At 37.5% G+C, this 22035-nt stretch overlaps 1 protein-coding gene across 1 annotated transcript in view; it reads left to right on the top strand.

Annotated features, from left to right (window-relative positions):
* Window positions 1-22035, top strand: part of nav2b (neuron navigator 2b) — a gene marked incomplete at its 5' end in the record, with an annotated part of 65071 nt that overhangs the window by 5616 nt on the left and 37420 nt on the right. The window contains 9 exons of the mRNA XM_079604058.1: window positions 1051-1123; window positions 1207-1459; window positions 2128-2196; window positions 2513-2652; window positions 6592-7549; window positions 7642-7751; window positions 10385-10496; window positions 12974-13324; window positions 18395-18517. Of these exons, the coding sequence (XP_079460184.1) occupies window positions 1051-1123; window positions 1207-1459; window positions 2128-2196; window positions 2513-2652; window positions 6592-7549; window positions 7642-7751; window positions 10385-10496; window positions 12974-13324; window positions 18395-18517 (2189 nt within the window). The remainder of the gene's footprint in view (window positions 1-1050; window positions 1124-1206; window positions 1460-2127; window positions 2197-2512; window positions 2653-6591; window positions 7550-7641; window positions 7752-10384; window positions 10497-12973; window positions 13325-18394; window positions 18518-22035) is intronic.

The following is a 22035-nucleotide window of genomic DNA, read 5'->3' as shown; positions in this document are numbered from 1 at the left end:
CAAAACACTGAATCATTTAGTAACAAAACACCTGAGTGTTGCTTTCCTTTGGAACCATTTTCGTCGTTGAAATAGAACAAAGCAGTCTATATATTGTGGCTAAAATGTAAGTAGCTGAACTAATTTTAACTAACGTTAACTTACTTATTGAACTATAAAATCAATGTAACATTTGCAATCGTGATAATATGTAAAACAGCTCCCTTGGTCGTGTTATTACTTAACTATCATATGTTCAGTTATATAAATATATATAACTCAACATTTTTTTTTTTTTACCTCAGTAGCCTATGTTTCTGTCTGCTCACTCTGCTGTTTCCACACGAAAGTCAAGGAAGCGCGAGCCTCAACAGCGCGCCTTTTGTTATCAGAAATAGCTAACTTACGACATCATTATCAATCGCTGTTTAAACTGAATAAAATCAGAATCATTCGATGCTTCTTTTTTTTGTCACTAAAGTTTTAAGCTAACGTTACCTGACTGGTCGTCAAGTAAAATTCTCTTTCACTTGCCCCTTTAATAAATCCACTTGTCCCTTCAATCCGGACAAGCTAGCGTAAGGGTTAGTTCATCCAAAAAGAAAAATATCCCATAAATCGTAGATTTTCCTATTCGCTATAACGTTACATAAAATAGACATGACTGCAAATGAGTAGCCTAGCCCTAGGCTATATTATGACAGCATTTCCATTTTTGGTTAAACTGTCAGTTAGGGAAAAACCTTTAAGAAACAACCTCAGGGTCAGGGATGACAATGGCAGGTCTTGTTGACCTTAAAATCCTGTGATAACCAGCATGCTGTAGTAGTCTGTCGTCTCGCCAGTGGTCAGGATATACATTGTAATGTCGCAGGAACACCGCAGGATGGACCCACATGGTTGTAAACCACAAATCTGCCCTATTGAGTACCATCTGTTTGGTTGTGTTTCCTGTACAACTGAGAGTGTGCAAACCGGCCGTGGTGGGGTCACATTTTCAGAGGGGAAATTATTAGGTTTGATTTCCGACAGCAAGCTCTTGATGTATGTCCGTGTTTTTCTCTCAAACAGATTGAGAACATTGATGCCTGTCTGTGCTTCCTGGCTGCTAAAGGAGTGAACATTAAGGGACTTTGTGCCGAAGGTGAGCGGACTCTTAACTAATGCTCAATAATATTTGAAATAAGATGTCAACAAGATTCTTTTATTTTTCTGCCAAAACCACAGAGATCCGCAATGGCAATCTGAAAGCCATTTTAGGCCTTTTCTTCATTCTGTCGCGCTTCAGGCAGCAGCAGCAGACTTTGAAACAGGCCTCCAGCAATGTTCAGATGCTCCAGAACAACCAGGACCACCGATGCGCTAGTCCTGCCCTGCCTCCTCACACTTCTCCCCGGAGCTCTCCCTGTCCTTCTCCTATCCAGCAACACTACACCTCCTCCCCATGTGCACAGAAAACACAGACAGACCTGCAGTCCAGGTATTATTTTCAATTCATCTACTGGATAGCTTCTTCATAGACAGGCATCATATCAGCTGGATTGAAAGATCGGTACCGATAATCAATTTTTAATCTTTAATAATTTGGACACACACACACACACGATGCTCTCATACTGCTCTTCTTTTTCTTCCTCCTTAACATTTCCAATGATTAACTTTTCATTTCCATTTCTAATTTACAAGTTCTCTGTTATTTCCAGTGCTATGTTAGTATTATTTATTATATACTATTATAGTATTTATTTATTAATATTTTAGTGAACTTTGATATTTATTTGAGGTTTTATTTTCATTTAAGTTTAAATCATTTTATTTGCGTGTGTGATTTTTTTTATACATTTATGATATTTCTGTTTAGTTTACATTTATTTTAGTTTCATTTGAATGGTTTAGTGTTAGCATGCAATTTTTATTTTTTAGGATTGTAGTAAACTTATTTGATTTTAGTTAGTTTCTATTCTAAAGATTTTTAAGTAAAAAATTGTTAATCTAATATGAAATATTAGAAATATGGTATTTTATTTAAAAAAAAAAAACATTTTTAATCAGTTTAGTTTTAGTTAACAATAAAAACCCTGGTTATTTCTCTAACTCTTCTATTCATCCCTTTTTCTTTCTCTTTTGTTTTTTCTCTTGAACTTGAAGTCATCCATCAAAAGGCTCTGATCAGAAAAAAGCTGTGAGACTCTCAGTTGCACAGAAAAAGAACTCTAGGTCAGCTTTCCAGATTTCTATGTCCACATGTCCTCCTAGTAAATTACTTTACTTTAAATTACTTCACAACAGCACCATCTACTGGTGATCTTGTGATTCTACATAAGCCTATCTTGTTTCCTCAAGGCCAAAAAACATGTGAATCCCCTTCAATAGTCATTTTGTTCTCGATCATATGATCAGATGTGGACTTTAATATAAAAAGGTCACTGAGGTTTATTTATATAATTTGCACTCCAGTCTTGGGTCTTTGCAGCATAAATAGTTATTGTTTAAAGAGAAAGGTTGAGTTTGTTCTGACTGAACTCTTTGTCAGGCTTCAGAGCCCCTCTGTGAGGGCGGCTGGAACGGGCGGAGAGAGTAAACCTCGAACCTCAAACACCAACAGACGCAGCCAAAGCTTCAACCAATGTGACCGATTAAAGCCGTCAATCTCTGCCTGCGCTCATGAAAGAGGTGAGTTAATCACATTCATTTACACAATCTTGAGAATTTTACACGTGTGTTATGTAAGCAGTCATTTAGTAAAACGTTTTTATTGTTAAATCATCCTGAAAAAAACCCCCCAAGGTGTCTTAATGTCTTGTCTTGCACAATGAATAACTCTTTGAGGTATTCGAACCTATAACCTTTCACCCAGAGCTTTAACCACAAGTCCACACCACCCATGAAATCGGCAGGCTTTATTTCACTATTATTTTTTACTAGAATTACCTGCAAACATTTTTTACAGATTTATCTTACTTTTCATCTTACTCAAATTGGTATTAGTATTATTGGTCAACTTTTTTTCAGGAAAATAACTGTTATCTTCTTATCATATAAATATATTATTAAAAACGATATTATTGTTATTTTCAGAAACTAAAACCGGTGTTTTTAATGCGTAAATATATTTCTCAAAAAGTACCCCCCCCCCCCCTAACAGAAATTATTATATATACCAAAAAAGAAGTTACTTAGAAGAATGACCAAGCTGCTCTTTTCTTTTCAACAAATAGTAGAAAATGTATAATTCATTTTTGTCTTCATTTTTTTCACCCTTATGTTGTTCCAAACCTGTACGACTTTCGTTCATCTTCGAAACACAAATGAAGATATTTTTAAGGAAATCTGAGTGATGTCTGTTCCTCCATTGACAGCTACGCAACTACCACTTTGACGCTTCAAAAAGTTCATAAAGAGATCGTAAAACTAATCCAAAATAATTGAGTGGTTTAGTCCAAATTTTCTGAAGAGGCTCAATCGCTTAATATGATGAACAGATTTGACATTCATCAGCGAACATAAACAGAAGCTCGACCGAACATGCCTGATGCTTGAGAACAAACCTCATTGGCTCTTGCGGAAGCTCAAACGTGCTGCATAACACAAGAATTAATGAATTCATTAATTTGATCATCTTTAAAGCAATTGTGTGTCTTCAGTAAATTTGGACTAAACCGCTCAATTCATATGGATTAGTTTATGAACTTTTTGAAGCGACAAAGTGGAACTTGCGTGGACTGTGAATGGAGGGACAGAAATAACTCAATTTCATTAAAAATAACTTAATTAGTGTTTCGAAGATGAACGGAAGTCTTACGGGTTTGTAACAACATAAGGGTGAATAAATGATGACAGAATTTAAATTTGATGTGAACTAACCCTTTAAGCTCTGGGGAAAGAAAAAAAAAACATTATAAGTGGATAATGAAGAGAATTTAGGTCTGTTCCTTGTACTTAGTTATCGGAAAGCTTTAAAGGCTGGGAAAAAGCGCACAAGTAAATGGACTTCATGGTACTTTCATGATAATTTATGGGTCTTTTGACCATAAAGACAACTTTATAGTTGTATTCATTTTTTGAACCTGCTGTTATTGGACATGAATTGTCACTTCAAGTTCTACAAAATATTTTGAACCAAATTTTTCATAAGTTTCATTTGAACATTTTTCTTGCTCCCAATGAGTGATCCAAACCATCCTCCCTTGATTTGTTTAAACTCTCATAAACATTTTTATGATTCTTTAATTGCATGTTTTTGACACATTTTTGGCACACTGTTGTTACGTTATGCGGGCTTGGTTTCCACACTTCAGCATTTAGTTATTTAGCGTAACTACTAGTTATTTAGTAGTTATTAAAGGGTTAGTTCACCCAAAAATGAAAATAATGCCATTAATGACTCACCCTCATGTCGTTCTAAGCCCGTAAGACCTCCGTTCATCTTCGGAACACAGTTTAAGATATTTTAGATTTAGTCCGAGAGCATTCTGTCCCTCCATTGAAACTGTATATACAGTATACTGTCCATGTCCATAAAGGTAATAAAAAGATCATCAAAGTAGTCCATGTGACATCAGTGGGTTAGTTAGAAGTTTTTTGAAGCCACGAAAATACTTTTTGGTCCAAAAATAACACAAAATAAGACTTTATTCAGCATTGTATTCTCTCCCGGGTCTGTTGTCAATCTGCGTTCACGACTCCGCAGTGACGCTGCTGATGTAAGACGCTGCTGACGTGTTATCTGGTGCGCCCGAGCTTCGTTTACAGTCTGAGGGAGACGCACGCTATATTCAAGCTATTCTACATTGTTTGCGTGGATATCATTTTTTTAATGGTGCGTAAATGTGCATGTCGCGGATGAGACACTTTTACAGCGTGCGTTTCCCTCAGTCTATAAATGAAGCTCGGGCGCACCAGATAACACGTCATCAGCGTCTTACGCCATCAGCGTAACTGTGAAGGATTGACAACAGACCCGGGAGAGAATACAATGCTGAATAAAGTCTTATTTTGTGTTATTTTTGGACCAAAAAGTATTTTCGATGCTTCAAAAACTTCTAACTAACCCACTGATGTCACATGGACTACTTTGATGATCTTTTTATTACCTTTATGGACATGGACAGTATACTGTATATACAGTTTCAATGGAGGGACAGAATGCTCTCGGACTAAATCTAAAATATCTTAAACTGTGTTCCGAAGATGAACGGAGGTCTTACGGGCTTAGAACGACATGAGGGTGAGTCATTAATGACATTATTTTCATTTTTGGGTGAACTAACCCTTTAACCCTCTAACATGTCACATAGTTGAGTATGTGGAATTTTTGTATTCAAGACATATTCATAAAACCATATAAAAAGTATTTTTTCCCATTTGCACATGCATGATGTACATGCATCTGTGTTTGTGTGTGGTACGTGTGGACTCTCAGCTGCACACTGCTTGATCTAGTATGTTGATGATGATTCATCTCTAATTAGTGTACTTGTGGCAAAACCAGCGCAAGAAGAGAGAGAAAAGTCAATGATAATGACAGAGCTTTATATACAGTGAGATCAAACGGCTAGGAAGACATGCCAGGAATATGTTATGTGAATTTTGCTCAGATTGCCTGTAAGGTACGCACCGCTAAACTGAGTTTTTATGCAACAGGCTAGTAAATAATTAAATAATGCATACAAGGGCAACCACCAGTTTAGCAGTGCAGGGAAATTAAATCAGGGAAACTGGGAAATAGGGAAAGACAGTGACTGATCAGAACAGGTCAAATGAAAAATTTAACATTTTTACTTTGACTTTGCAAGAGTTTGGTGTCATTACATACTGAATTTCCATGCAATTCAGGCTAATTATATATACTATTAAATATTATATTATGTATTGTATGTAATATTAATAAAACAATATTTTGTCAATTTTTATTTGTTTTTTTACATTAGTATTATGACAGAAAGCACATTTAAAAATGTGCCTTGGAAATGGTTTGTTTTTATATTTACGGTAACCAAATAATCAGTTTCTTCACTCATATTTCAAATGTCATGAAATGCTCCAGAGTCACTCTCCTTTACTAACCGTCATAGAAAAACCCCGGATCTCAAAACTAAATATTAATACATTACTTCACATACTTTAAATATTTATCTTTATAGTTCATGCTTCCTTTTCTCATCCAATATGCTCTCATATTTTCAAACTCCCAGGGGTGTAACTCTTGCTAATGTTTGTGTGCAACAGCTTGACTGCACTTGCTAGTGTTTGAAAGATTTGACCCACTTTCTCTCTGCCAGATTGACCATTTGTCCTCCCTACTTGGCCAATTGCCTGTTACAGTAGTTGAATGTGCAAAAAGTTACACCAAGCATTGCATAAATATATATACTTTTATATATTATATATATACTTTCATTTATAGTCCTATATGTTTACATAAGCAATTTCACTTTTTTAAAAAATAAAATTAGTAATTTTTTGCAAACCTTCAAAATTGTTTAATTGTTTTAAAGATTATATCATTAAATACAAATAATCAAAAGTTTTGAGCAAAAGTTTTGCAAAATACAGAAGCGGTTGTGATAAAGAGCTTATATATAAATGTTATATTTCCTCGTGAATTTACAGAGAAAACGACCCCATCACCAATAATGGTTGATCATGGACCAATCAGCTCTTCCATTCCTCCACCCAGTTGCACCAGCAGCACAACTTCCACCTCTAAACCCTGGAGAAGCAAGTCGCTCAGCGCTAAACACACTGCTACGTCCTCCATGGTCACGGTTAAACAACCAGCTCCAGATTCTCTTGAGGTTCCTCCTAAGGTGATTGCCCAGAAGTCCATGCTGGAAAAGCTCAAGCTCTTCAACAGCAAAACGGGTTCCAGAGCCTCCAAGGTTGTCAGTACAGACGATGTGGATGATGTTGAACCAGAAGGCGGCCAGATTTGCCCCATCCACCCTGGAAACCAACGGCCTGTCACCCCCAGCAGTTCTGGCAGCTCAAGTCCCAAGCTAGCACTGAAAGGCTTTGCACAGTTGACGCTTGGAAAATCTTTGGCGCCGAATACAACCTCGGCAAAAGCGTCTGAAAAACTTAAAGAGAAGTCAAAGCCTAAAGAGAAAGAAAAGCTCAAACAGCTTCCTATTACAGAACCCAAACACCTTAAAGGAGACACAAAAACTGACGGACTTGTTGTACTTGAGTCTAAGAAGGCTGTTCCCAAAGGAAACAAAGCAAAGAAAGACAATGCAAAATCAGCCATGAGTGGAATTCCCAAACCAAGCCAAGGAGGAAAGGGTTCAGCTGCAAATAAGACTGTAGCGTCGCCCCCTTGTGGTGCGGAGGGAGAACGGTTACGGAGCACAAAGATAGGAGGTCTGTCTGTACATAAAGGGCAGAAAGATAATAGAAACTACAGCTTTACGTCTAGCTTAGCATTTTCAGATGGGAAAAGTTGCCAAGATCTCACCCTTGGTGCGCAGACCCACTCAACAACCAGCAATATGGTCAGTGTGCAACTTCCACAGCTCCAGCAACAATACTGCCATCCCAACATGGCCACGGTCGCCCCATTCATGTACAGGTAAGGGAACACGGTGCTGTAATGCGTTATCCTACATGCTCCATGAGACTCTGTTTGGCTCTAAACTAGTATGTTGTCCTGTCTATATGTAGGTCTCAAACTGAAATTGATAAGACTGGGCTAGTGGCAGGAGTGGAGGAAAGGAGGGAACGAACAGGCCTGTGCAGCAAATCCATCCATACTTCTCTTGAGAACCTGACAGGTAAGCATTATGAGCATAATGAGAGTGAGTACAGAAAAATAATCTTGAGTTGCAAATAGCAGTGTTGCTGAAGCTACTTTGAAACTGTAATTGAAAATAATATAACTGGTCACGGCCACAAGTGAGTTGTTTAATCATTGTAGTGATTCACAGTGAATAATTTCAGCGATTCATAGTGAATCATTTTAGTGAATTGCACCATTATAATGCATTTAGCAGAATTATAGGAAATCATTTTAGTTACTTGTAGCAAATCTTTTTAGCGATTTCATAACCCTTCATAGGAAATAATTTAATGTTTCATAGTGAATAATTTTTGTGTTTCATAGTGAATCATTTTAGCAAATCATTTGAATCATTTAACAGTTCACTTAAATGAATCAGACATTGCAATTTAGACTAGCATGTTTGTTCAGCTTGCTCAGGAAACCATGTGAGGTAAAAACAATTCTGTTGTTTACCATGTTACAAGGCTGAATGTTGGACATGTTGCTTGTTACTGGGAAAAACTGTTTCAAAACAGTCTAATATCACTCTACTAAACATTTTAGTAGTGTTGCCACTTTTGGATAGTTACTCCCCAAATCTAATGCCTAGTTAGGACAAGGTCATTTACTGTGTCTTTGTATAAAACAACACTGATTATTTAAGAATAAGTGAGCAGTGTTTTCCGAACTTTGAGGCCAATGTCAGGCCAGTCTGAGAGTGAACAAGAAAACAAAACAGCACTCATCTGCATGTTAAAGGCTATGAATGTCAAGGAGTTGCCAAGGCCTACCAGCATGTGTGTGTGTGTGTGTGTGTGTGTGTCCTTTCTCAGTCTGTCAGAACTTTGTGTAGAGAGAAAAACTCTTCTCCACAGGGGAAGTTCCCTGGGCTGGTGTGGACATGAGAGCTGTATTCTAATTTCCCCTCTCTTTTCCATGGAGGGAAGGAAAAGGCAGGACCGCCGTCACAAGAGCTTCTTTCACGAATCAATCGGGACATTCTCTGGGAAAACAACTCCGAATGTGTCAGATAGACCTTTTATCCATCTTAATAGAAGCGTAGGAGAGTCAGGGACACGTTGCCACCAGAAAAAGCACAGGACATTAGTAGCAACCGAGAAAAAGATCTGTACCACTAGAAGAAGACCTAAATTAATCTTCTTCTCAATGGATCAAGCAGAATGTCATTGTCCGTTGGCATCTCCTCTCCGAACTGGAGGAACAAGAGATAGTTCTTATGAGGACATCTTAGACTTAGACGACTGCTCCTGTCTAAGGAGAAAGGACAGGTTCTGGGGTGTAGACAGTTCTGGTGGACCTCCAACATCATCTATATGTTTGGCTGAATACACTGAACCAAGTGTTTTGAATGAAAGGGAGCTCAACATGTTCAGCTCTGTATGTCAGCTGCATTTGAGCCATCACTATTGTGCGTGGGATGGAATTGCTCGGGTTAATGAGGAGATCCTTCTAACCATGTTGGACATGTTTGAGAAGCATGAAAGTGAGTAGATGAGTGTTGGACGACTTGATCTTTAAAAAAAAGAAAAGAAAAAAAAGCTACCTAGGAGGCATTTAACACACCTGAAGTCTTGATAAACCTGAAGTCACTTTTTATTGATGAAGACAGTATCGAGAGGAGAAATGGACCTGCAACTTTTATATTAGCATGTGTACTAACTGTTAAGACGCATCTCTTTTTTTCTTGGAAGTCTGCCATTGTTGGATTAAAAGAGAAAACTGACTGTACAAGAGGATGTTTTCGCATAGTGCCCCTTTTGGCAATCATGTGCGTTAACTGCTTGGCTACAGCAAATCTGTTAAAATGTTTTTTTTTTTTAGCTTTAGATAATGACCCTGCTTAGCAGAAATCTGCCATGACAGCAGTTGACTTTAAAAATTGAATATAGACATTTACGCTAATTTACGCTAGCTCCCCTTGCATTGAAAATCCAATGCATTGCCTACTTGCGTTGCATTATGAACTTTCATCTCATCAGATATCTTTGCAAATAAAGCCAAACTAAATGCTGTTTTAAAATAAAAATTTCTGAAGTTTGAGAGGAAGCTAGTTTTTTTTTTTTACCCAAAAGGCGGGTAAAGAACATAGATTTAGCATTAGCCTCAGCGAGCAGTTCTGAAAGAGGTTGTTTGTGGTTTTTACAGCCTCTAGGAATGTACTTTTCCACAGCACTCATTCTTTTACACATTTTACATCATGTGTGAGTGTTTGTGTGTGTGTGAGTCTGCTCTGTACCTTCTGAGCCCCTTGTGGACCTCTTATGATCAGTAAACAGCCGTTAATCCAAGCAGCCAAATCCCCTCTCACCTACGGCATACACTGCGTGTTTATTTTTAAGCAGCGGTTGGCTAACGGTTCGTACGTTAACATTGGTGCAAGAAAACAAAAAGCTCTTTTACGGAACGCTAGGAGATTTAACTTCACGAGCATAAGGGGCAGAGTTAGTGCTGTGACGCTAATACAGAGTTCGGAGGTGCTTCATTTACACTACCCCATGATTCTCCGGGTTTTAGCTGCATTTCTGAAGCATTTTAGGTGTGTGAGTGTGTGTTCAGACATGCTTTAGAGTTATGGTAGCAGCTGTTTGCAGACTGTGGTGATGGTGATGAGTCTGGTTTCCCCAGGTGAGGACTCCGAAACCAAGAGGCTACGTACTGCGAAAAACATTGCTGATCTGAGGCAAAACCTTGAGGAAACCATGTCCAGTTTGAGGGGAACGACACATATCAGTCACAGGTAAAACCAGTGTGATGTGTGTTTTATTTTTTCTCATATGTTTCAGCCTGATAGAAGTGACTAAAGTTAGTTTTGTTCATCTAAAATATTACTTATCTTAAAGGAATGTTCTGGGACTTGTTCCTCATTTTCCTTAAAGGAACACTCCGACTTTTTGGGACTTTAGCCTATTCAACTTATCCCCCAGAGTTAGATAAGTCCATACATACCTTTTTCATCTCCGTGCGTGCTATAAGTCTGTTTGACGCACCCACCGCTAGCCTAGCTTAGCACAAAGACTGGATGTAAATGGTTGCAGCTAGCATACTAATCCAAATAAGTGACAAAATAAAGCAAACATTTTCCTATTTACATGTTGTGACTTGTATAGTCACAGAGTGTACAAAAAACAAAGTCACATGAGACACAGACATATTTTAACCATATAAATACTGGGAACTATATTCTCTGAAGGCGAAGCACTGCTGCTTGGGCGGAGTGATAACCGCAGCACCTGAGACGCGCCGTGGTGAGGAGCAGAGAGTTCGTTCAGAGCGCGTCTCATGTGCTGCGGTTATCACTCCGCCCAAGTAGCAGTACTTCGCCTTCAGAGAATATAGTTCCCAGTATTTATGGTTAAAATATGTCTGTGTCTCATGTGACTTTGTTTTTTGTACACTCTGTGACTATACAAGTCACAACATGTAAATAGGAAAATGTTTGCGTTATTTTGTCACTTATTTGGATCAGTATGCTAGCTGCAACCATTTACATCCAGTCTTTGTGCTAAGCTAGGCTAGCGGTGGGTGCGTCAAACAGACTTATAGCACGCACGGAGATGAAAAAGGTATGTATGGACTTATCTAACTCTGGGGAATAAATTGAATAGGCTAAAGTCCCAAAAAGTCGGAGTGTTCCTTTAAAATAATCAAAGGATTACAGAGAAGCACTTACAATTGAAGCGAATGGGGCCAAGCCGTAAACGTTAAAATTTACTGAAGTTTTAACAGGATAATTATTCTAAGTGCTTTTATAAGCTTCAAATGTTTGCTTTAAATAATTAATTTAAAAATAGAACGATTCACCTCAATTGTCTAAAAGTGTCGAAGCGATGATCTGGCGAACTGGTGATCAACCCAAAGGGTTCCCGCTAGTGGTACTTGCTTCTTACTGCACTTTCTTTGCTGTCAGTTCATGTTCAGACTCTAAATGACTTCTATTCAGTAGGTTTGAAGTGCAACATGACATTAATAATGACTGGGCACAGAGATCACAGCACAGTTCAGAAAGCACCCCATTGTTCCCGGGTGTGTGAACCCTTTTATCTCTGGGGGTTTGCGAACGGTTAAACTCTAAATGGCTTTGAAGAAGACATTTTGATTGGCATTAGGAGCTCATTTGGGGGGTGCCGGGTTTTTGTCTTTGCCGTGATCAGTTTGATACGCGTCTCGGCCTTCCAGGGTGCAAAAGCTGGCCGTGAAATCGCCTGGAGGCCACATACTGCCTGCTAATACTAGATAAAAAGCTTGTTTTAATATCCCAATGAAACCCTGTCCCGTGAGGATGCATCATTTTGCCAGAAATCCAACGATGCTTTTTGCTTGCTGCTTGCACTCTTTCTTTCCAAAAGGTATATTTACCCCCGAAAAAACCTTCATAATCTACTCACCCTCATGTCATTCCAAACCCTTATTATTTATTTTTCTTTTGTGAAACAAAAATGATTTTTTTTAAAGATATTTTGCAGAATGTCTATGCTGCAATCTAGTGTCAGACATGGCTTGCATTGTTGTTAGTTAACTAAAACTAAAATGATTATTAAAAATGATTTGTGTTAATTGAAATCAAGATGGGAAAAAAAATGAAGTAAAGAATATTTAAACAAAATATTGGCAACTAACTAAAATCAATATAAATTAAAGCTAAATAGATATATAAAAAAACAACAAAAGTGACAAAAGCATGTAACAGAATTACTCAAATTAAAATGAAAACTGAAAAACATTTACGGTAAATAAAAGCCTATTTAAAATATTAGTAAATACTTTAATGGCATAAATAATACTAAAATAACACTTTTTTCATTGATGAAAAACTTCAGTGTTAATGTAACACTTTATCCAATAATAAGAAATATTTTGTTTGCACATACAAAAACCTGAATTTGCCAGGTGCCTGAAAAATCCTTTTTATCATGTAAACCTCTTCTTTGACACTTAAGATTGTTTAGGTTAAGAATAGGTGTTAAACATTATATACAAGGTCTAACAAGTGTGCAAACAAAATCAATAAATAATATAAATGTTATCATTTATTGATTTTTCGCTGATAATTGGTGTGTGTTTTGAACATCTTAAATTAATTTGTCAGTGATGTTACAACACTTTTTTCAATGTTAAAATAAAATAAAGAAAAAAGTCAAGATGTTAACAAACCTGTAGTTCATGGTTATGCCATTAACTTCTCATGTTTTTTTTTTCTGTCTCACTGCCTGCCAGCACTCTTGAGACGACCTTTGACAGCACTGTAACCACAGAGGTCAATGAGAGGGCCTTGCTTACCCTCAGTTCCCGCCCTGCTTCTGCACTGCCCTGGCGGCTGGGCTCATCCAGCCCTCGTCTACAAGCTGGTGATGCCCCCTCTTCAGGAAACACGTTCGTACACCACGGCAGTGGCTGTGAGCGGCACACACACAGACATCAGACCTGCACTCACAACGGAGTCGTCTGCGGCCTTGAGCTCTCCGAGAAAGTGGAGGAGCTGGAGGGCGTCGCCATGGAAACGGCGGGGTACATGAGTGATGGAGACGTCCTGGGCAAGAGCATGAGGGTGGATGGTGTCTCCAGTGGGTGAGTGTGGTGTGCTTGCAAATGTTTCATATGCATAACTATTGATAGATGATACATCAGCTGTAAAGGTAGGTTTTGGTTGTACTGGTTAAAACTCTCTTCACATCCTGATAGAAATCAATATTAGAAGTGGTCTAAAAATGAAAACATACATATATCTTCTGTGGAAGTCTCAGGACCAATTTTTTTTCGTCCAATCATTGCATTCGGTCCGATGTCCTACCTCCTTGTCAATGTTTACATGTATATATTTGTTTATATATACACATAAACAAAATTACAGTAAGACATTTGACAGGTATCCTACAGGTAAGAATGCATCTCTTAACATCTGCCTCTAGGTGGTGCTCTTTAGTTAGTCCTTTTTGACTAGTTTATTTTGAATCACTTTCAAACAAGAATATTATAATCAATAAATGTTCAATAAATCAATCAACTCTTTTGAATAAGCAAAATTTTGATGATGGCTTCAAAAATGTGCAATTCATCCTTTTAACAAGTTAAACTGTCCGTTTAACTTTATATATCAAAAGATGCAGTGTTAGTGCAAGTGCGCAGTGGCTCGACGCACCCTGCACTGGATTCCTACTGTGTCCCATGAGCGGTTAGCCACAGCTTTTTAGCATGTAATCATGTAACGCCGATCCAGCTTTCCTTATTCACTTCACTCTTTCATTGTGCCGTTCCCTAGGAGCTCTGCCAGTTTTTGCCTGCATGCTCAAAGTCCCCGGTGCACTGCTGTGGTTTGTGGCAACATGCAAATTACAGTATGTTTAGATGGTGTTGTTTCTTGGCTCTTGGCTTTGTTTTGGATCATGCAATCACATCCCAAGCCCGCCTGCTTCTTTATGCAGCTTTAAGTAGATACTGACATAAATGTGCATTAGAGCCGACACTGCTGTACGATAACATTTTGGAAGCCTCAATAGCTCTTTCATGTTAGCAGTTATTTTGTTCATATGTCTGTTATCAGCCGTTAATTTCGCAGTCCGTCAGTGGGACATGAAAACGCAACATGTAGCCTGTGGTAAGAGAACGGGAGTCAAGGGTCATGGGAAATATTCATGGTTGAATCCTGAGAGAGGGTGAATATATGAATATTTGGGGCACAAAGAGAAAGAGAGTTCTTGAATTTACCTCACAGAGATGCATTTAGCTGACTTTTCATGGAAAAATGTGCAACCTTTTGACCCCATGGAAGAGATATGAGGTCAGATCCAAATTTGGAAATGCGACTAAATGCACAAACATATGCAGCAGATGCAGAAATGTTGTGCACAATCTTCCCCTAGTCCTGTTCAAACAGGAATCAGACAGACACCTTTTATTGGATTCTCATATTCCTTCTGCTCAGTGCTGAATTCCAGTAGAGTGATTCTGTCACCACAAGAAAATCTTTGTGAGACATTTGATCATAGTTGGAAAAAGCTTTTAAGCCCAATTACTGAGACCATATATGGATGGATTTTGAAACGCAGTCAACATTGGGTACTTACAGCAAATTCTGTTTCTAAAACCAGATGCTTTGGTTTGGATTAGTGTCTTTTTACCAGCTTATCTTAGTACCATCTTAGTTGCATGTTCGAATAATCGGATAAGGATAACATAAAAGGCATTTAAACAATGTTTTGTGGGAGATTATGTAGGGATAGTATTGATTGTATCCACTGAGATTTGACTGAATTGTGGATGCTGTGATATATTTTTTTTATATACATTTTATTTGAACATTTAGAGAATATTTTGTTAGAGTTTGCAGGACAAGTACTGATTTTATCCATTGAGATTTGATTGAGGTGTTTTTATTCTATTCTATTTTAATAACTTTTAAATAAGTAAAACTGAATAGTTTGTAGAAAAATATAAATGACTAATTTTATCCATTGGGATTTGATTGAAATGTAGATGCCTTTTTTTTCTTTTTGTAAAAATATTTATTTTATTTTGTTTTTCCTGCCGATTTTTTTTATTTATCTTTCCTTGCCTATTCAGCCTTGGTTATGTCAACAGACACTATAGAGAGAAAGTTATTACATTTAGATGAAAGATAATAGAAACAAACATTTTTGGGGGGTTTTCAACCATAGCACCAGGTTATTATTTGATTATACATTGTGTCTCTATCTGTCAGTCTGTCGAGACTGCTGTTGAATGACTTGTAGCGGGGTCACCAGGTCAGGGCAAATGAATAACTCCATGGGACAGAGTGTTTAACTAGTTGAAATAATCTTAACAAGCCTCTGTTTCTCAGTAACTAAAGTTAAACAGAAGCCGTTGATCCCAAATTTGCCCAGTATGCACCTGTCAAGGAGGTATCATATCGTGGTTCTTGTGATGTATACCATAGTTTTATTTATTTACAAAATGTATGTATCATGCCAAGACAATTGCCGCAGGCTACAGAGTATACATACTAAAATAAAATGACTTCTAATCAGTTTAATCAATGTTAAATGCTCACATAAATCTAATAAACTGGTTTTGTCAACGTTTTGCTGTTTAATACAAAATGCCAATTCAATATTTTTTGCTGTACTAGTTGCTAAAGCTTTGCTAGATGCTTTGAAAATTATGATTGATCAACCACAGGATTACGAAATTCATATTTCCTGTGTTCTGATCTGAATCACACCTGATGATTCATTTATTGTTGAATTATCATGTCAGAACTGAAAAACATAAATCATTAGTGTGGCGTGTGCTGTTTGGAAATGTCCCACCTGTTCAGCAGGTTAGTCAGCCGCCCAGATGATGAAACCGTCACCTGACTCAGAGTGTGATTGCTTCACAGCAGGACATGAGAGATCAAGCTAAAGGATGTGTGTCTTTTAAGATGCTGTGCCGTCTCCATCTGCAAACCTAACAACCAAAACTAACTCGCTCCCATTATAATAAGCAATCGGATACAGTAAAAATGCTTGTTTTAATATTATAAATCTGCTTAATTATATATTATGTGTTAATGTTACTGTATGTAAACATTTATTAGATTATAGATTAGATTAACAAGAACTAACAATGAAAAATACCAATGCATTTTGCGAGTTTATATGTTAAATTCAACCTTTAATACATTATTAATATTATTTAATGGATCTGTGCTAACATGGACTAAAAATAAATATGTATTGCACATTGTGAAATTAATGTTTGCATTAATGTTATTGTAATGTGAATGACTAATTATCAGGATGAAACATGTAATTGTTCTGTTAAATCTAATTACAAATATTGTAAAATAGTTTATATACCACCACATAATTCACGGTTAAAATCTATTTTTTTTTTTTTTACCAGGACAATTCATTTACTTTCAATAAAATAATGAATTATGAAGAATAACACTCATGATGGATCATATTTAATTACTAGAGTTAGTGCATTTGCTATAAGATTTCTTAATATTAAAACATTTAGTCTATTTTTAAATAGTGCAACAAGGTGTTATTCAGTATTATTGTGTTGTAGTAGTTCTGTCATGCATGTGATGTTCCTGTTTTACTGTGTAAATCATATTAACCTGAAACATTAAGCTTATGGGATCAGCCTGTTATCAGCGCTGCTCTCCCCCTGCTGTAGTTTTAAGTGTTTGGTTCATATTGCTTGTCGCCAGAGGGCAAATGACTGTCCTTTGAGAACCTGTAGAACATCCACTTAAATGGCTCAACAGAGTAAACACTCATCCACTTTGTGCCTCAGGTTAAAACACACTGTCTCACACAGCTCTCCTGTCCACTTCTGCCTGCAGTCCAACCCACAATCTTATTTTCTCTCTCTCCTTACTTCTCAATGCAGTGTGTTCTAGGGATACTAAGAACACAGATAGGTGCTTACAGTAAGAACATAAACAAACCCATAAGCGCACACCTTAACAGTCAACAGACATGGTCATGTGAAACCAACGGCTTTCTTGATTGTCGCAGTCCTAGTTTGTGACCTTTAGTGAGGTGAGTGAACATTCTGAGTTGCATGTTGGTTATGGTTTTGTTTGAGTTAAACTGAAATAGGCACTAGGTCTAGTTTATAGCTGATTTGGGCTAACATGAACTGTTTTTAAATTGAGAATATTTTTTATACTATGTGAGGTTTCATCTGGAACTTATTAAAAATAAATGTTTGGGGATATTGGTTTGTTGTTCTTTTTTAAATACGTTTGTAAATGTTTGTAAAATGTTATATATTATATTTTTGTACGCATGATATAAACCCTTTATATTTCAGAATGTCAATATATAACATAAAAAAATATATCAATTATAATAACAAAATATCTTGGCTTTGAGGAATTCACCATGGTTTGTTATAAAATAGCTAAAAACGGTATCTTCCATAGCAATTGCTAGACCATATTGAGAGCCCAATCATCTCAGCCATGGTTATTATTAACTAAAACCAAAACCATTAAACAAATATTTTTTTAAATAAAATAAAACATTAACTGAAATAAAATAAAATATATTTCAGCGAGTTGTCAAGGTAACATTTCTCATTTTCGTATAAGTTGAAGTACCTAAAACTATAAAAAAATTATAAAAATTAAACAAATTAAATCTATTATCAAAAACCATACTAGTATACCAATACTAAACAACACTGATCTGACCCCCCTGAAAATCTATATAACATAAGTATATAAATATACATAGTATAATGTCCTTTCGGTACAATCCATAACAAGATCTTCTAACATTATAGCACGTCTCTACCTATGTGTTTCCACTACATGTAGTAAAACTGGTTTTTCCTGTGGCTGATTTCTCTTGACATTGACAAACGTTTGTCTTTACGCTGTTTGTAGAGAGAATTGAATTAATTTGTTATGAAAGTGAACGTCCAGACACAACATGCTGTCAAAGGAGCTGGATAAGTATAGATCATCAGACGGCGGGCAACATCATGTAAAATATCTTTTTGTTAATGCGTCTCGCTACATATTTAACTCCAGTGTTTCACAACAAGACAGCCTGTTCATGCTCCAATAACAGATAAGACACCGCATTAGACCTGTTATTATTGTGTCTCGTTTATATTTTTTGTGTGATAAACGAGCTTTTGTGTGTGTGTCTGCAGCTACATGACTGACGGAGGTCTCAACCTATACTCCCGGAGGGTTAAGCGCGTCTCGGATGGCATGAACTCCGTGAGAGGGACCGTTCACCACTTTAATCCCAAGAGTCAAGAAGACACTGATAGGTAGGACTTAACCTTTCACCTTTGCATTGCATGCACTAACTTATTTTTCATGTATTCTATTTCTTATGATCAGTAGTCCTGAGTGTAGATCGCCACAGGATGTATGGTAGTCAAGTCAAACCGGAGCATTTTAGATGGGCAACAGAGTTGCTTTTGTTTCCTCACAATGGAAGAGAGTAGTCATTGTCTTTGTGAGCGCCAAAGGCAACAGCTAATGCATCAGTTTAGACATACATCCACTTCTTTTTGCGTGTGTGCGTGTGCTCTCACCATCGGTGTGCTTTTGTGCCGTCCTGCTAGCCCTGCGGCTGTTTAACATCCCACATCCCTCACCGTTTGCACCGTGTCTCCTCAAGCGCAACAATACTGTCTGTGAACATGGAAAACTGTCTGTGTTTTTACTAAACACATTCTGAACTGACAGTGGATGGCATATTTGAGTCTGGTGACTCATTAGTTCAGAATAAAAAGATGTCTGATTTGTCTGCTTTAAAAGGGAAAATGAAAAATTAGAGATAGAAAACGCATACATAAGAGAGGATTTGGAAGAAATGAAAGTGAAAAGCATTGGGTTGGTAGGTAAGAATGATTGATGGGAGGATTGGATCTGAAAGAAGCCTCAGAAAAGACAGAATTGTCCTTATTTCTTCTCAAGAATTTTTATTAGTGATCATCATAAGCTGCTCATTGATCATTCATGCATCTCGTGTTGTCCAAACATGTATATTTTCTGTGGAACACAAAAAGAAGATATTTTGAAAAATGCCTGTTTCTTTTCTTGTTGTTTTGGACCCCATAGAGTTCAACAATCAGGTTCCGCAAGTAAAAATCACACAGGGAAGTGATTTATATTGATAAGTTAAAAACCTTTAAAGACAGACCTAATGTGAGCTACAATGTTGTTAAACAATGGTATATCTATTTGTTGAAGCCATCAGTCCACGTTATTTCAACTTATTTTTTAAATAATCATGTTTAACAGCAAAATTCTTTGTAAAAGAATACTTTACCCATGATTCAGCAGAGAATCTCCTCCAATCAGAGAATCGAGAAAAGTAAAGTTCAGCAAAACAACACTTTAGTGCCCACCGACTCCCATGAATCACTGCGAATTATGTAAGAGTCTCTCTACCCTCTCAAGCTACTTAAATATTTGTATATGCATATTTTGCAACATTTTTAAATCAATAGTTTTATATTTCTCAATAACAAAGACCGTTGTTATGGGAAGAAGGAGGTGGGAACCGGCAAACATTCAACAACTTTTAATAAAATGCATAAACAAATACAAAAACGAAAGTAAAGACGGCAACCCCTCATGGATGACTACCGCACACATAATAAAACAGAAACATAAATCCAGGCCTGGCCTCTCTCGTCCTTCAATGTCAGCGCTCCTCTTTTTATGCTTGCGCTCCTCCGTGAGATATACGAGACCGGTGCGTCGCACAGGTGTCGCTCATTATCAATCAGGCCTCGCACCTTTCTCTCACGGCCCTTGTCCTGCTCGCCACATTCAAAAATTTGTATTTGATTGTCATTTGCAATGCTTCATGGGATTGTAGTTATTTCCCTAATTGAAGTCGTTAAGTACACAGTCAGTTACGTACAGTCTTGTCCACATTTTTTTGCTTCTAATCAAAGTTTGTAAATTTGTGATTTACCTCGTAGCTCGTACCTGGTTGGTTGGTTATGGCTTAGAACTCTTTAACAAAGACTTTTATTAAAACCATGTGAAAAAAAAATTATGCAAAAAATACTTCTGTAACCAAGACGGCTTAAAAAGTAATTTTTTGTGTGTGTGTGTTTTCGTAGAAGAAAGTTTGTATAGACATGAGGGTGAGTAAATGTTGACAGAATTGTCATGTTGGGTGAACTCTGATTGGTCATTGACGTTTTGGTTTGACAGTCCAGTCCTGCAAAGTGGACCAGATATTGTCTGCAATGAAAAGTCTGGCTCTCTTAAAGACTAAACTTCCCCAGTCCTTGATGAAGTCAGTGCAGAACATCTCGCAGATAAAATGGCATTCGATCACAATCTTGGCAGAAAAAGAGTCGGAGTCAGATTGATGACCTACAGACCAGCTTTGTAATCCATGGCTTTCCAAATAAGGTATTTTTCTTGAGCCCAGCCAGGTGTGTTCCCAGGATTCTGTGCCCAATACCTGTCAAGATATCGTCTTAGTGCCCAGATTGATACAGGTGAAAGAGGGATGATCTAAGACCTTGTGAAATGTAGCTGGAGGGCAGGAATGGCGAGAATCCAATGGGAATTCCTTTTCTGTCCTCTTTCTTACTGGAAATGCTTGATGTCATGTATAATTTTGGAATTCTTTCTCTAACGGCAGCTGGTGTAAAAAAAGCTTTAAATCTTTTTGCTCACCTTATTTTGACTTGCTTCGTCATCAAATCTTCCAAAACAAACTCCCGGTCAGTGAAGAAAGATGAGGTGGTGCGAACTTCAGTGATGCATCCCTCTGAGAGCTGCTTAAATTCCATCATGAAGGGAGCCATGTTGGTTTTGGAGTTGGATGATGTGGATGCTGTAGAAAATTATTTAGATTAATTTGTGCTGTACTGTAAATTCAGTCAACACTCCTGTGATCGGATCAGAACTCTCGCTTTGATGGTTTGGTGATCCTTTGCAGCTGATGATTCTTCTTGTTTTGCTTTGACTATATTTGTCTTGCAGATGATAAATTATATTTCATTGATATTTTGCTATGATTCGTATAACCAGGGCATATTCGCATAAGCACGCTAATGTTGTCATGATACTGGAATTTCTCATTTCAATACAATACCTTGAAACGCATCGATACTCGATACTCGATACCATTTTAGATACCACAGGGAAAAACTGCCGGATAGATATTTTTAATATCTCATATTTTTTTGTCTATCCATTGAAAGTCTAGATATTCAATATTTTCAAGCTTCAAAAACTACATGACACAAGTATCCCTAATCAAAATGAATAAAGCGGGTTTAACCCAAGTCTTCTGAAGAGACATGATATATTTATATATATTATGCATGTCGCACCTGTGTTTTTTGTGATAAAGGAAATAGGACCACCCTGTACTTTTGCATAGACATACAGACACACCCTCAGAACTGACAGTCGTCTCAAGCATGTGGTGTCTGAATCTCAGTGTAGTTTCCTGCCGGTGGAGGGATGTCCGTTTTTCAGGTCCGCGATGACTGCTACATTGTGTGTGACTGTGTAATTTGGCCGTGGCAGTTCAAACACGGCTCTGAAACGTGATCGGGGCGTCTCGCCCTGGAGAAAGGGGCTTGGGGACCACGTCTGGATTGAAAGGAGAGACCTGGTCAAATCCACACCCACACACAGAGGAAAATGTGCCATATTGCTCACACATTCGTGGTTCAGTGGGTTTCTGTTCTTCGTTTCATTGCATGTGAATGCCTTTGGTATGCTACATTGCTCTAAACCAGAGCTTTCAGTCAGATCAGATTTCGCTACTGTACCTTTAAAACTTTTGTATGTAAATGAC

This window comes from Phoxinus phoxinus (assembly GCF_949152265.1).
Source record: "Phoxinus phoxinus genome assembly, chromosome: 25".
In the NCBI taxonomy this organism is placed as follows: domain Eukaryota; kingdom Metazoa; phylum Chordata; class Actinopteri; order Cypriniformes; family Leuciscidae; genus Phoxinus; species Phoxinus phoxinus.
The sequence above is the reverse complement of the archived record's forward strand: the minus strand, read 5'-3'. Positions and strand labels throughout refer to the sequence as shown.